Consider the following 17,524-nt stretch of genomic DNA (forward strand, 5'->3'; position numbering starts at 1 on the left):
AGTTCCAACATTGACAGAGAGGTTCCCAACATTTTGGCGCCCAACGTGGGGCAGCTCAGGCCGCAACATTCATCAATGCAAAACAATAGACCATCTCAAGGAAAGTTCAGTTGTTGGAGTCTGACAACTATAAAACTTTTGCAATTTGTTCCCACCCCCTAAAATTCTGATGTCATAGTGGTTTGTTTGTAGAGGAGTGCCCCTACCAAGAGCCATAGCAAATATTGTATTGAACTAGAATCTCATAGATTTCCTTCTGGCTACTTTGGACTTCTGATTCTATTAAGCTAACAAGTAAGAAAGAATTAGTTGTTAGGAGAGAAAATTGATTCACATTATCCTGGGAAAATTTGATTTCTTTTACACAATGAAGTTATGAAAGACTATGTCAGGAGTGTAGGAGATCCATTGGGGTATCTTTGTGCTATTATGCCCTGTGAATGAAGTCAATGGAAAACTATAATAACCTAATCTATGAAGAATGACAAAGGTCCCAGATACTCCAGGAATGAAGTAGTAGGCCACTGTTCTAGAAAAAGAGGTAATAACTTCTGATTTTCTTACTGAGGTTGGAGAAAATACAGACTATGTAACAGAGTAAATTAGTTATAAATACCAGATATGGCCATATAACTAGTTGCAGAAACAAGGATTGTATTTGGGTTTTCTTTGTTATGATTATACTTTATACTCATCAAAATGGACATCTATGTTTATAGCAGCATTATTCATAATAGCCATAAACTTGAAACCTTGATGCCTTTCAACTGAAGAAAGGATAAAGAAAATGGGATTCATTTACACAATGGAATACTATTCAGCTATGAGAAATGAAGGCATTATAAATTTTGCAGACAAATGGATGGAACTAGAAACTATCATCCTGAATGAGGCAACCCAGACCTAAAAGGACATGAATAGTTTGTACTTACTTGTAAGTGGATGTTACCCATAAACTACAGGATACCCATGCTAAAATTCACAGACTCAACAAAGCCAAATTACAAGGCAAAGGGAAGATGCTTAAATCTTACTCAAAAGGGGGAATAAAATAGACATAGTTGCTGGAAATGATAGCTCATGGTGGTCAGGGGCATTGAATCCTGTTGGGCTGTGTTGTGGGTCCTGTGAGTCTTCCTCCCCATACTCTGTTATGTTTGCAGACTGGAGCCTACCATGGCTGCCCTCTGATAACTCCACCCAGCAGCTGACAAAAACATATGTAGAGACCCACAGCCAAACATTATATGGAACTTAGGGAGTCTTGTGGAAGAGTTGGGGAAATGAATGAGGTACTCAAAGAAGACAGGGATGCTACAAGAAGACCCAAAGAGTCAACTAACCTCTATCTTTTGGGTATCCTAGAGACTGAACCACCAATGAAAAAGCAAGCATGGCTGGACCTAGCTTCCTCCAGACATATGTAGCAGATGTACAGCCTTTTCTTCATGCTAGTACCCCAACAACTGGTGTAGGGGCTGTCTCTGAATCTGTTGCCTGCCTGTGGGTCCCATTCTCCTAACTAAATTGTCTTGTTTGGCTTCAGTGGGAGAGGATGCACCTAGTCCTTCAGTGACTTGATGTGACAGGGTGGGGTGACATCAAGGGGATCCCCTTCTCAGAGTAGAAGGAGAGGGGAAGGAAGGGAGATAGCATGTGAGAGAGGAACCTGGAAGGGAACTCTAGTCAGGATTAAAGTGAATAAATAAACAAATTAATTAAAAAATGTTTGTACTTTATTTGGGGTTTTATTCCCTAATTTTTTTTATCATGTAATGTAACATCAATTCACAAAGTATCAGTAATTACTAAATTTAAATTTGAGATACTTAAATAATAATCTTAAAGGGAAATTGGCACCTATTCTAAATTTATAATGTGTTTGTGATTTTAAAAGTGATACTTAAGTTAAAATTAAAATGCATTTGTACATAGGATAGTAATGTTAGAGAAAATTATGTCATAATTACTTTTTAATTAGGAAGTTGGTAAGGAAGGGTGGACTTGTTATGGCTATTCTTATTCTTTAATGTAACTACAGCTGGAATTAACTAAGACCCAAATAACTGGGTATGACTGTGAGGGATTTATTTCTTTTTACTTTCCTTTTTTAAATTATGTCTTTCTTTTTATTTAGTTAAAAATATACAATTCATGCATTCTATAAAAGTATAAACATCTGTTTGCTCTTTTAAGTAGAAACTCTTTTTTAATTGTTAGAAAAACATGCAAATAAGGAGCTTCACATATCAAAATTAAATAGATCCAAATTCATAAAAATTAATGAACTTCTATACAACTAAAATTGACATTTGAAACAAACTCTGTGAAGTGTCACATTAAATTTTATGCTTTAATTAACAAATATATTTCATGTATTTATGTACCAACAAACAAATAAACAACAAATGACAGAATTAGCAGTAGAGAAACAATTTAATTTTTATGCAGTTTCATAATTCATGGTTACAACCAGTTTTCAGACTTCTTATATATATTAAAATTTCACTACCCATTAATCTATTGATAATAATCTTAAATAACTTAAAAATAAGTTTCCAACTCTTTGCTATAGTGAATAAGACAGCAATAAATATGGGGATACAAATATCTCTGTGTACTACAGAGCAATAGTGATAAAAAAAATTGCTTGGTATTACTTCAGAGACAAACAGGTCAATCAATGGAATAGAATTGAAGATCCAGAAATAAACCCACACAGTTATGCTCATGTTATCTTTGACAAAGATACCAAAACCATACAGTGGGAAAAAGACAGCATTTTCAACACATGATGCTAGTCTAACTGGAGGCCTGCATGCAGAAGAATGTAAATTGATCAATATTTATCACCATGTACAATGGTCAAGTCCAAGTGGATCTAGGACCTCCACACAAAACCAGATATGCTGAATCTAATAGAAGAGAAAGCGGGAAAGAACCTTGAACACATTGGAAATTCCTGAACAGAATACCAATGGCTCTGGCACTAAGATCAAAAATTAACAAATGGGATCTCATGAAACTGAAAATCTTCTGCTAGGTAAAACACATTGTCAATAGGACATCATGGCAACCTACAGATTGGGAAATGATCTTTACCAACTCTACATCCAATAGTGAACTAATATCACAAATATACAAAAGAAATGAAAAGTTAGACTGCAGAGACCCTAATAACCCAATTAAAAAATGGGGTACAGAGCTAAACAAAGAGTTCTTAACTGAGGAATCTCAAATAGCAAGGAAGCACCTAAAGACGTGTTCCTAAAGATGTATTCAACATCTTTCATGATCAGGGAAATGCAAAACAAAATGACCCTGAGATTCTACCTTACCTCAATCAGTAGGGCTAAGATCAAAAACTTAGGCTACAGCAGATGCTGGTGAGGATGTGGAGGAACACTCATCCATTGCTGGTGAAATTAAAAACTGGTACAATCACTTTGGAAATCAATCTGGTGGTCCTTCAGAAAATTGGAAATTGTTCTACCTAAAATTCCAGTTGTATCACTCCTGGGCATATACCCAAAAGATTCTCCAACATATAACAAGGACACATGCTACACTACGTTAATAGCAGGCTTATTTATAATAACCAGAAGCTTGAAATAACCCAGATGTCCTTAAGCAGAATAATGGATAAAAAAATTTGTGGCACATTTACACAATGGAACACTACTCAGCTATTAAAAACTATAACTTCAGGAACTTTTCAGGCAAATGGGTGGAACTAGACAATAACATCCTGAGGGAGGTAACCCAGACCCAAAAAGACATACTTGGTATGTTTTCACTGATTATTGGCTATTAGCCCAAAAGCTCAGAATACCCTTGAAACACCTTACAAACCATATGAAACTTAACAAAAAGGAAGGCCAGTGTGTGGAGGCTCAAACCCACTTAAAAGAGAAAACAAAATAATCATGAAAGGCATCAGGAGAAAGGAACCAGGAGGGAGGAACCTAGGTGGGAGAGGGAAGGGTGAGGAATACAGGGGACAGGACCAGATATGGGAAGAGACAGGAGAGAAATTCAGAGGGCTATGATAATGAATAGAAATAAATAGCAGAGGGGGAGTGGAACTTGGGGAACCTTGACAAAGTTCCAGATGCCAGTGATGTGGAAAGGCTCCCAGGACCCACTGGGGATGGCATTAGCAGAAATACATAACAGCAGGGAGATCAAATCTGAAGAGACCAACTCTAGTAGATGAGCATGCCCCCTATTGGAGGCCACTCATCTAAAAAAATTTTCCCATAATTTTCTCGTTCTAAAGAAAATTCAGAGTCAAAAATGGAGCAGAGGCTAAAGGACAGGCCATCCAGTGACTGCCCCACTATTCGATCCATTCCATTTGCTGGCATCAAACCCTTTCACTATTGTTTATGCCAAAATGTGCTTGCAGACAGGAGCCTGGTATGGCTGTGCTTTGAGAAACTCTGTCAGCATCTGACTTGATGCAGATATAGCCAACCATTGAACTGAGCCCAGGGACCTCAATGGATAGTTAGGGGAGGGGCTGAAGGAGCTGAAGGGGATTGTAACCCCATAGGAAACACAACAGTATCAGCTAACTGGATCCCTCAGAGCTCCCAGAAATAAACCACCAATCAAAGAGTATACATGTTTTGGTCCATGGCTCCAGCTACATGTGTAGCAATGGACTGCCTCATTTGGCCTCAGTGAGAGGAGGTGCTTGGTTCTGTGGTAGCCTGCTGCCACAGAGAAGGGGGATGCTAGAAGGGTGAGAATGGAATGGATGTGTGGGTGAGGGAGCAGCATCTTAGAGGCAAATAGAAGGATGGTATAGGGGGTTCGTGGAGGGGAAACCAGGAAGGGGGCTAACATTTGAAATGTAAACATATAAAATGATTAATAAATAAAAATAAATTAATTTTAAAGAGAACTGCAATCACTTTCTGTTAACTCATCTCATGCAGACCAAAAGCTCAGTTTTTTTCATTTATATATCAATTCAGTTACTTACTCCAGGTTCTCTTTAGATTATCTTATGAATCAGCATCCCCTAAACCCAGTTCCATAATTTTTAAGAGATAGCAAGGAGGCATCTTCTTTTAGGGTTGCAAAAGAATGCAGAGATCTGCCTGCTTCTGATAAGTACAAAGGATAAACTAGCTGGGTAGGACCCAGTCGTGAAATTACCATTTTTACCACACCTGGGCCTAATTTTGCTCTGTCCCAGACTGACTCTGACCCCAGGAATTCGTATTTATAAATATAAACAAACATCTTAGCTGGGTGGGATCTTCTTTGATTATTACCCCCTAAACTTTTTATAGCCTTCCGTAGTTTTTCTTACAAGTTGGATCACAGCATAGCTGCTTCTTTTCCTGTAGATATGTAAAGCCCCTCTTATAATTCATATTTTATCCTTAAGTTTTTGCATAGTTGAGAAATTATACCTTTCTGAACCCATGTGTTTAGAGTTCTTTTCCTCAGCCTTAAGAGCTGCCCTGAAGGTTCCAGAATTTACCATTTTTCTGTGATAGTACATACATCTTCAACTCTCAAACACATGCTGTCTCAGATTATCATGGAGTCATTAACAGTATCAGGGAGGACATTCCTTGAAGTAGAATGTAAAATATGTACATTTTGATATAAACAAACTTTATACCCATGGTAGCCAAGGACACTCAGTGAGGCCTACATCTGCTGGCCCTGTCACAGGGTCAGGAACCATCTAATTCTATCTCTACTAAAGTCATACTGAGCCCAAAACATGATGGTCAAAGATATTGAATATTTTTGCCTGTTTACTGACAATCAATCTTTCTTTTGGTGCTTATTTTTCCTTATTTATTAAACATAGTTTTTTTCTGATATAATATAATCTTAAGACATTCCCACCATCCAAATTTGAAATTCCCACCCCCAATTCCTGTCCTATTGAGATCTACTCAGTTCCTGTACTTCTTTACAAATTAACAGAGGAAGCTTCTAGAAAGTAACAACAAACAACACAAAACAGAGCAGAACAAAACAAAACAAAATTATAGTGTAATGGTCCTTGATTCACCAAAGAATGATATGCCAGACTCAAATAGTATGCAAAAGCAAATAGCATTTCATTCTGTAGAAGTCCAGCATGTGGGAGTCTACCATTTACCAAAAGCTTGCAGGCCCAATTTAAAGCCAATTAAAAGAATTCCTAGGAGATGTAGGAAATTTATCTTGATTGGTTGGCTCAATTTTTAGGAGTATGAGGGTCTTTGGTATTGGCTTGGGCTCTTGGAAACATTTTGGAACACTTGGTGCGGGATGGGTGGAAAGTGTTGTTGAGAAAGCCTGGGAACAGTTGCTGACTCACTGCTCTTGTCTCAGGCCAGGTGTCAGGGCAGCTTCTGATTGGCTGCCCAAGGCCTGTGATTTTTTTTTTTCCATTTGCCCAGACTTGCCCAGTTCTAGGAAAGAGAGATTTAGGCCTAGTCTCCTGAACTTCCAGTTTGTGATGGAGTCAGCCTGTCTCAGTTCTTTCATTAAGAGAAGATGAAAACTATAATCTCAAAGTTGGACAACGAGTTGTGTAAGTGCCATCTTCAACAATGAGACCTTGATATCAGTTTGTGAAAAGCAACCTATTGTCCTGGCAACAGACTCAGTTGTTTGCAGACTTCTATGGGACCCCCTCACCCAAGAACTCAATTGAATGATACCTAGTCTAAGCACTGGAAGCTTAATTTGGTGAGAAGAGATGGCCAGTAGGGGTTAAGTCTTGCTCATTATTTGAAGACTTTATTAGGTTTGCCCTCTTCTACTACAGGAAGTTTCCATTGTATTAGGTTTGCGTCCTGCCACTCAAATGCTATTTGATTATGTCTCAAACTTTATTTCCTGTAATCCCATGTCCTAGCCCACTTCCCACCTGATCCTTGTATTCTTGTCCCCACCTTCAGAGTTCCTCTTCACTCACAATATACATTTTATTTTTCCTCCCAAAGAAATCCCTGTGTCCCCAGTAATCCCTTTTTCTATGCCTAGCCTATCTGAGTCTACAGATTATAGCTTGATTATCATTTACATAATGACAAATATCCACATATAAGTGAATGCATACCGTATTTATTTTTTGGACTTTTCCTTCATGTCTTAGGTAGGTTTTCAATTGTTAAAAAGAGATGCCATGACAGAGGCAATTCTTATAAAAGAAAACATTTAACTGGGGCTAACCTATAGTTTCAGAGGTTCAGTCAATTACCATGGCAACTTTGAGACAGGCTCAGAACTGGAGGAGACTAGAGTTCTATATTTTCATCCAGAGGAAGCCAAGAACAGACTGGCTCCCACATGGCTAAAAGGAGGGTCCCAATGTTCACCCCAGAGTTGACACTCTTCCTCCAATAAGGCCACCTCCCAATAATGCCACCACTCACTGTGTTAATCATATTCAAACCACCACATTTAATTAAATTATTTGAAATGGGAAGATCCACTTTTAATCTGTATCTTTAATCTAGATCTTTTAAGGTAGGAAATCTGTCTTAATCTGTGTCACACTTTCTCTGGATAGCGTGTATATATAAGACGTGGCAGAAGGAAGCTTTCTCTCTCTCTCTCTCTCTCTCTCTCTCTCTCTCTCTCTCTCTCTCTCTCTCTTGAGCTGCTTGCTCTAGGTCTTGCTAGCAAGTCAATTCTTTCACTGACATTAGAGCATTCTTCTTAGGGATTCCAGTGTATACTGAAGACCATCTGAGACAACCAGCCTTGTAGATTCAACAAGTACTAGATTCTTGAATCTTCCTTTGATAGATGACATTGTTGAACTAGCTGTACCACAGATTTTAAGCCATTCTAAAAAATCATATCTATATCTACATTCTATATATCATATTTATATCTAACATCTATTTATATTTATATACATTGTGTATATCAATATCTATACTATATTTATTCTGTAAGTTCTCTTTTGCTAGATAGATAACCATGCTAGTACATTCTGTGAATATATTATACATTCCACATGCTTTATTAGAAGATTTATAAGTATAATAGATCCAGATATCAACATTAGAAATGGAGTTTTTCTTAAATCTATTTATGTGGTTTTAGTATATTATTCCAGATGATGAAGACTCAGCCACCAACTTAGTGGCAATCTGAACAATATTAAATTTCCCTTACAAGAATGTTATGTTTATTAAGTCATGGTATTCATATGTAATTATAGTTTACAATATAATAATTAAGTGGGTGATACAAGGCATAGTTATCATATTGAATTAATAAGCCTTTTCATTTCCTTAAATACCAACCATTTTCATGTTGGCTGTTTTCTACTCTTCTAGACATTTGAGGGTATAATATACATTGTTTTAAGCAACTTTTAACACACAGTAGTTAGTAAGGTAGAGGAAATCTGTCTATATGTAACTTTAAAGTTAGACTGATGAGATTAATTGAAATGTGCAAATAAGGCTTTTCACTAATTAATAAGGACAATTAATCACAGGAACTAGTGAGCCATTTCTGGGAGTCTAAATACTATGTCTGTTATAAAGTATGATTTCATGCTACCTATATTATTTACCTAAGTATGCTGTTGGGGGCCGACTTTTAGCAGAAAGCGGCTATCAGCTTTGCAGCCATCTTGAGCCATATACCCTGACATGAGACTTGAATTACAATAGCCTACAACAGCTGAGAACACTCCGATAATCTTGGTTTAGATACCTTGAGATTAAAGGTGCATGAGATTAAAGGTGTGTGAGATTAAAGGTATGTGACTTAAGAGTATGACTTGGAAGTATAGAGATCAGGGTTAGAGACAAGACCTAAGGGCATGATTAAAGGTGTAACTTAGAGGTGTGGCTTAGAATCAGACTATAGAAGACAGAACCAGACGACCTAGAGAGATTCATACACATCAGACATTAGGTAGAATCTGCCCTCACCCTCGCTCTTGCTGAACCCGGACCTGCAGACCGGAGCAGCAGCTTGGGCCAGGCACCCAAACGTAGGTCGGCCCAGGCCTCAACATTTTGCCTGGGCTGCAAAATTTATTTTGGCTGCCCCAACGTGGGGCTAGTGTGGACCCCAACATTATTTTGGTGCCTGAACAGGGACTCGAGCTTGGGCCCCAACATTATTTTGGACGCCCCAACGTGGGGCTAGTCTGGGCCTCAACATTATTTTGGCGCCCAACGTGGGGCTAGTGTGGACCCCAACATTATTTTGGCGCTCGAACAGGGACTCGAGCTTGGGCCCCAACATTATTTTGGCTGCCCCAACGTGGGCTAGTGTGGGCCTCAACATTATTTTGGCGCCCAATGTGGGGCTAGTGTGGACCCCAACAGTATGCCCCACATACAAATATCATTTTGGCTAGGGGCACAAAAAAATCTATCAAAGAAGCCGTTCCTCATTTGACTATAGCTACAATTGTCCTGTGATGCATAATTACATTTATTTTCTGAATGAGAAATAGCTGAGCGCCAAATGCCTTAGAAAATCCAAAGAAAACTCTGGACTTTGTCCCAAAAATTACTTATTCCTCTGTATAAAATTTTTCATAAAAATCCTTTCCTTAAGTTTTTCTTTTTCTTTTTTTTTTTTTCTTTTTTTTTTTTTTTTTTGTTAAACGATGTTGAAACACAAAGCATAAGCCAGTATAGAGAATTTATTAGAGTAGGCTACAAAGAAGATTGGCTTCTTGGACATGTGTAAGTTAGAAGATAATTTCCTGGTATATGTTCTATTTCCACTATATCAAAGTTAGTCTTCATGTTTAACAGTAAGCAGTTTACCTGATGAGCCATCTTCTTGCTTTAGTATTTTGATATTAAAAAATATTTCAAGGAAAATTTGATAAAATTAATTGATATTAGAACATTCAATTTGAATGTTTTAGTGACAGATTAGATGACAAGGTTTATATAAACATATACTCCTGAGGATAGTGACATAACCTGATTCAGGTAAATTATGAGTTTAACCTCAGATTGGACTTTATAACAGATTCCAGACAATCCTGGTTTATATAATGTGTGGTCTCCCCAATTCCAGAAGGAATGTACAATCATTATGGTGATTTTTCCAAACCATTGATTTTTATATAAAACTGAGAACCAAATGATAATATTTGGACACAGTATCTGTATATAGTTTTTGATCCCTCACAGCATGAACATTTTAAACAGTCTTTATATTGGCCTCTCTTTTTTTTAAAAAAGATTATTAAGGCAATAACATCCCTGGTGTTTTGTTTGTTTGTTTGTTTGTTTGTTTGTTGTACTACTCTTATTTATATGGAAGCATATTATGTTCTCAATTCAAATGGTCTATAGCTGACATATTATGATGAACTTCATATAAATGATTTGAAGTAATTAAATTATATTGACTCAACTTAGGAAATAGAGTCCTCTATATGTAGATCAGATTTTGTAATTTGGCAATCACTATTAAATAAGACAAAGAAGGGCTTACATTCATGGTGTGAATAAGAGGAAAGTGCCAAATGTTACCTGAAGAAATAATTAACTAGCTTATACTGGAAATTGGCAGTTGTGATTACATAGAATCAGGAGATTTACAGGTACTAAACTTTCTTTGGATTATGAATTGTATACCATCATAATTCTGAAAATTACATTCCACTGAATTTTAAGGAAAGTGAATAAAACTGATTTAATGCAATACATAACAACATATAAGAGTCACTGGACATTATATCCTCTAGTACTTTCATAGATATTTTGATGTGATTTTTCCAACATTGTCTATAAAAAAGTGAAACTGAATTTGTATTATGTTACCTTTGCTAAGACAGTTTATAGCTCATTTATTTCTTTGTAAAGAAAAAATAAATTATTTTCATGACTTGATAGATAGTTTTAGGAAATAAAACATTTTTTATATATAAACCCATAATTTTAAGTTATATATTTAAGACTAATAAATGACATATGACCATAACAGTTTTTAGAGACTAAAAAGATTTTGATATATAAGCCTATCATTTCAAAGATTGTAAGGGTAATAAATGGTGTTTGACAATAGTAATTAATATGGAAAGCGTACAAATTTGAGAGATATATTTGAAAATGAATGTCAGATTGAGAGAAATTAGGAGGAATAAATGTGTCCAGTTCATCATAATTATTAAACATCATAATTATTAAAAGTATGTATTCTAGTTTTTAAAATAAATACTTTTTAAAAATGATTTTATTATTAAAAGTCTAGTCCCTTCTAGTTTTATATATAATACCAAATACATTTGTGAATTCATTTGTGTTAAATGACTATTCCCAATTTGTGTGTGCTTAGTCTCCAAAGACTGAGAGGATAGCCATGAAGACTGGAAGAAATAGCCAATAGGTTACTGCCTTTGGACATATTCCTAAGGGACAAAAATTACAATGAGCCAATGAAAGAACCAAATAGGTTTGATCACTGACTATATTATTCCTTGATGAACATATTTCTGAGGTTAAAAACACTGTATATCTCAGAGAAAAATTACATCTTGGTGAATGAGGAGTCATTTTCTTTCTAGAATTCATTATAGTATAAAGTTAATGAATATGCTTTTAAGACATAGAAAAAGTGGCTAGTTTTATTACTTAAATAATACAAATAAGAATAAAATGTACATTATATGATTATTCATAAAATTGGGATAAAATTTTATTTGATCAGCACATATAAAAGGTAAGCAGTATTTGTGTCATCTAATTGTAGTGTACTTTTTAGCCTCATGATCAAACCCTATCAAACAAAAAGAAAGTTTTTGCAAGGTGGATATTTTCATAGCTATAAAGAAATTATTCCTCATTCTTATAATGAGATATTTGACAGGTTCTCTTTTGTAATTGGAAAATAAGTTTGATATTTCTTAAAATTTAGTGCTATTTCTAAGATTATAGAAGCCAAAATAATATCTTCTTTTGTTTCTCATGACTTTTATTGATCTTTATTTGAAACTATAGACTCTGGGTTTACAAGGCTGAGTGAGAGTTCAGCTGGTGCTACACAGTTTGTAGTTATTTAGCCTCTTTATTCTATCATCTACTCACGTAAAACAGTAGACAACACTATTCCGTTTAGAACACATTAAATTAGACATACAAGAAATCAGTAACACAGTATTTGGTACAAAAGAAATGTTCACAAACTGTCAGTGGAAGGGCAAAATTTGATTAATCAGATCCTTTTTCCCCTCTAAATGTATTGTTTTTCATCAAAGAGAATAAAACAGAAATAATCCTGGAAGGGTGATATAGCATTTACAGAGAAACCACATTTTCATTAAAGTTGTTCTAGGAACCATGGTTCCCAACTTGAAACTGCCCAAGAATCATTAATTATTGACTGAAAAAGTATATCACATCCATTAATAAAAATGATGAAAATAGGTTATTTTGAGAATCCTATATTTATATTGTGATATGGATCATACATTTGATATTTTCTGTATTTTTAAAATAAAGTCTAACTTTGGTATATGACAGAACTACAGTTACTACACAGAGTGACCCAATTTTTAAAAGAGAGATAGTTTTCATAGTTATGGCCTTAGAGTACATGAGCTACTAATTCTTATCTAAGTATTTCTGATTATACAGAACACTATTTTAATTATCATAAATTGGGGATAAAAGGGTTTATGAAAGTAGGATGATAACATGGCCAAAATGATGAAAACTACAGTTATTGTAAGAAAAGCAATAAAAAGGAACACCTAATGAGACTACAACTGTATTTTCTAGGTCGGACAAAAAGAACCACTTGATCATAATATCACTAAAGGAATGAAAGAAAATGGCCAAATATTTCAGTGAGGATATTGATACCATAAGATGCCTAAATTCCATTGTAAGTAATTCAATGTGGGTTCCTTTTATAATACTAGTGTTGAAGCCAGTGAGAAATGGCAATGCTTTTGTTTACATATATAAACAAAACAGTGATATATATACAAAGCAGTTTATTTTATTTTATTTTATTTTTTATTTTTTTTTTCGAGATAGGGTTTCTCTATGTAGCCCTGGCTGTCCTGAAACTCACTCTGTAGACTAGACTGGCCTTGAACTCAGAAATTCACCTGCCCTCCCTCCCAAGTGCTGGGGTTAAAGGCATGTGCCACCACTGCCCGGCAACAGTTTATATATATACATACATATATATGTATGTATACACACACACACACAAACACTGACCTATGCACACAACTGCCTAGTTATTCGAACACAAAACCAATTAAGAATATAAACTTTTTCTCCTACACAGTATTTTTTATCTTCTTTGAAATTGTAAAATTAACAAAATGATTCTTTGATATTCTATGGTCTAAAAACATTTCAAATTTACAGCTACATTTCAAATCATTCATTTTTAATAATTAGATATGTGGAATAACTAGTTATAATTGCTTCTTATAGATTATTTTATATCCTATAAAACACATTTGTTTTTAGCACTACTCTATAAGCTCTGTAAGAAAAGAAATTAGGCTTCTATATTGAACTTTCACATACAATTTGTTCAATCTCATGATTCTTCATGAAGAGAAGATAAATAGCAAATTAAATCATCTATTCTGTAAAATATCAGGAACAAATAAACTTAAATTCTCTATTTGCAAGATGCTTATTCAAATAAAAGTTTTATTAGTGTTGTGCTACATATGTATATGTATATATGTGGAAAAGTTATGTAAATATTGAAAGCTTTTGAGGAGATATAAAATTAAAAGTTAATTATAAAGCAATAAAACATGACAAAATACATACATTTTCAGAGATTATAAAAATACACTAAAATTTGTAATTAAAGACATTAGAAATTGTACTTGACATCATTTTCCATAACATAATACTTTATCCAAAAACTTTGATGTTTTTTTTAATGAGGAAGATGTTGGGAGATTCACAATTATTTAAAAATAAAATTTAAAATCAAAGGCTCATTAATCCCAGAAATACACGGCTAGTGACAATTAAATACCAAGTCAAAATTACAAATCACTGTAACATTTGCCATTGTGAGATGGACAGAGAAACGCAAAATCTTAGTAGCAGAGACAAAAGCCATTACCTGTGAAAAAGAAAATGAGTTTGAGATGTATAATATGTAAAGGACAATGTATAAATCTCAAGACAGTTTCAGTTTTACAGAATGTACAATTCTGAAATAGTTCATTGTTTGATATAAAGGTTAGAAGGAATTTAAAGAAAAATAAAATGATAGCTAGGTCACAGTATAATGGAGTAGATATTGAACATCTTTGATGGATTAAAGATAAATATTATGGCATTTAGTTATGATATGCTGATAGTCTAGTCATAAATAAATGAAGTACAAAAATGCATTCCACATAATAGTTATAGGTATATTAGATATATGTAGTTTCTTACTATAGAGTAATTATCTATCTATCTATCTATCTATCTATCTATCTATCTATCAAAAGTAATGCTTGAATCATAAAGGCACTGATATGATACTTATGATCAAATTGAAAATCTTTAGGTTTCTTTTTGCATATTAATTTTTTGAATTTCTCAACTTTGATTAAGGTTCCTTCAAGGTCTCAAATCTCAGACATAAGTAGAATTCTTAAGATTAATAGGGATGAGGCAGGGTTCTGTATACACTACAATTAAATCTTATTTTTATTCACAACCAAAGTTTTAAGGAAACATGATTTATTGTGCTACATTATTTCTGACATGTTTATGCAGATATGACAGAGATATAATTATGCAACAGCTGCTTACTTTTGTTATCATTGTCGAAATGGCTACCCTCATAGTAATTGTCCAGGTTTCCAGGTTTCTTTTGTTTGTTTGTTTGTTTGTTTGTTTTGTTTTGTTTTTCTTGATAGAGCTTCTCTGTGTAGCTCTGGCTGTTCTGGAACTCACTCTGTAGACCAGGCTGGCCTCGAACTCAGAAATCTGCCTGCCTCTGCCTCCCAAGTGCTGGGATTAAAGCATGCTCCACCACTGCCTGGCATTGTCCATGTTTCTTGAAGCCAGGGTAGATTTACCAGGACAAGGCATTGTTACTGAATGACCATTCAACTCCTTACCTAAGATGCGACTCATAGAAAAACACTTTTAGCTCAGTTGAAAAGGCTATCAAAAGTAAAAATTTGATTATACAGTTTCTGTGACAAAAGGTAAATAATTAAAGGCAAAGACAGTGTTTACTGACCTAGTGCTAAACAGTAAAAGCAGCTACTTTTAGCCAAGGGATAGGCAGTCTTAACTCTGGAGATCATGTGTCATTACTCTGTGTTTTGCTGTTTTGACTTATGACAAACTAACAGGACAAAAGATTTAAAATTTGCTTCTGTTTTCTTTTTATACCATAAAAATATAGGAAGTGGGACTAAGTTTATAAATAACACACACAAATCAAAATGACTGGACATCTTTCCTGTGCCTGAATCTGACAGTTTTAGTACTTCATTTCTTTTTTTTTTTTTTTAAAGACCTAAACTTCATGGAGTAAATGGACTTTAAAACCTTGAAATCAATCTTCCATGGATGGAACTACTCTACAAAGTTCCCAACAGAAGAACCACTCTACATTGGTAGAATTCATCTTACTTGGCTTTTCTGATGTTCCTAACTTGCAAGAATTTCTTTTTGGGTTGTTTTTGATAATCTATCTAATTATTCTGATGGGCAATAGCCTTATTATCATAATTACGAGGGCTGACCCTTCCCTGCAGACTCCCATGTACTTTTTCCTTGGAAATTTTTCTTTCTTAGAAATGTGTTACGTGTCAGTCACTCTTCCTAGGCTATTAACAGATCTCTACAGACAAGACAAAATCATTTCTTTTATGGCTTGTGCTACTCAAATGTATTTCTTTCTTGTCTTTGGGGCCACTGAGTGCTTTATTCTGACTGCTATGGCTTATGACAGATATGTTGCTATTTGTAACCCATTGCTCTACCCTCTCATCATGAACAATAGTCTCTGTATACAACTGGCAGCTGGTTGCTGGATAAGTGGAGTCCCTGTTCATATAGGGTTCACATACTGGATCTTTTCTCTACCGTTTTGTGGATCAAATCAGCTGAATCACTTTTTTTGTGACATACCTCCAGTCCTGACCCTAGCTTGTGGGAACACTTTTATGATAGAGATGTTGATTTATGTGATCGCCCTTTTAGTGGTCACCATTCCTTTTATGCTGATCCTTGGATCGTATGTGAAAATAATCTCAAGCATTCTGAAGCTTCCATCTGCAACTGGGAGAGCCAAGGCCTTCTCTACTTGTTCTTCCCACCTTATAGTTGTAGGTTTATTCTTTGGATCAGGTATCATTACATACTTGAGGCCAAAGTCCAGCCACTCAGCAGGAGTAGACAAATTCCTTTCTCTTTTCTATACTGTTGTGACTCCAATGTTTAACCCCATGATATACTGTTTGAGAAACAAAGATGTTATGATTGCATTGAAAAAATTTCTTCTGAGATGGTTCATGTTATAACTTAAGAAACATGCTATTTTTTATATTTTTTTTTGAAAATTATACTATAGTTACACAATCTCTTTTCTTCCTTCTTTCCTTTCTACCCTTGCCATGCACACTTCTCCTCATTCTTGGTCACATGCACAGCTACTTTTCCTTTAATCATTGTTACATATAAACCTATGTACATAAAACACAATAAAATATGCACTTTTTTCAGAAATTTTATGTGGCTATTTTTCAATATTCTTGAATATCAAGATATTTTAATGAGTATTCATGTTTATCACACAAGACCAACTCAATATTTATTTTAAGCAGTAGATTAACTTCATAGTTTTTACATTTTTGAAAATCTGCTTTCAAGATACAGATACACAAATTATAAAGTAACAATGGAAATTATCAAATATTTCTTTTGTTTTTCTCATGCTAAGACTCCAAAGTAATGACTATATTTTTATTTTATGAAAATATTTGTGATGTGGATGTATGCTTCCTTTAATATGGTGTTAAAATAATTAGTAATGAATAGGTAAGATTCAACTATTAATGCTTTTCATGCATTAATGAGTGATTGCTTCATAATTCTATAATTCTATTAAAGAAAGAAAGATCAGGTTTCAGTTGATATTTAGGATATTTTATGTTAAAAACATATTACTTATGTTAAGTAACCTGCTTCTAATCATGGGTTTAAGCTATCTTTTTCAAGAAGGGTATTGTTGCACATGCCTTTAATTTTAATCTTTGGAAAGAAGTGGCAGCAGGTTCTCTGAGTTAATGGTAAGCCAATTCTACAGAATGAGCTCCAAGACAACTAGGTCTACAAAGTGAAACCCTGTCTCAATTTCATATCCCCACATTGTAAGATCTCTCTCTCTCTCTCTCTCTGTCTTCTCTCTCTGTCTCTCTGTCTTCTCTCTCTGTCTCTCTGTCTCTCTCTCTCTCACACACACACATACACACAAACACTTTCTCTGTCTCTCTCTCCCTCTCTGTAATGTCCATGAAAATGCATATTGATATATCTTCTTAATAAAATGTAGAGGAATTTTAATCCAGAAA

The 17,524-nt window shown here is 34.7% G+C and overlaps 1 protein-coding gene across 1 annotated transcript; it reads left to right on the top strand.

Annotated features, from left to right (window-relative positions):
- Window positions 1-11,474: 11,474 nt before the first annotated feature.
- Window positions 11,475-17,524, top strand: LOC117704017 (olfactory receptor 10AG1-like). The gene is made up of 3 exons (XM_076929025.1): window positions 11,475-11,679; window positions 12,738-12,843; window positions 15,464-17,524. Exon 3 carries the CDS (start codon window positions 15,515-15,517, stop codon window positions 16,472-16,474), a length of 960 nt encoding a protein of 319 aa, XP_076785140.1. The 5' UTR covers window positions 11,475-11,679; window positions 12,738-12,843; window positions 15,464-15,514; the 3' UTR covers window positions 16,475-17,524.

The sequence above is a fragment of the Arvicanthis niloticus genome, chromosome 2 (genome assembly GCF_011762505.2).
Source record: "Arvicanthis niloticus isolate mArvNil1 chromosome 2, mArvNil1.pat.X, whole genome shotgun sequence".
NCBI classification, from domain to species: domain Eukaryota; kingdom Metazoa; phylum Chordata; class Mammalia; order Rodentia; family Muridae; genus Arvicanthis; species Arvicanthis niloticus.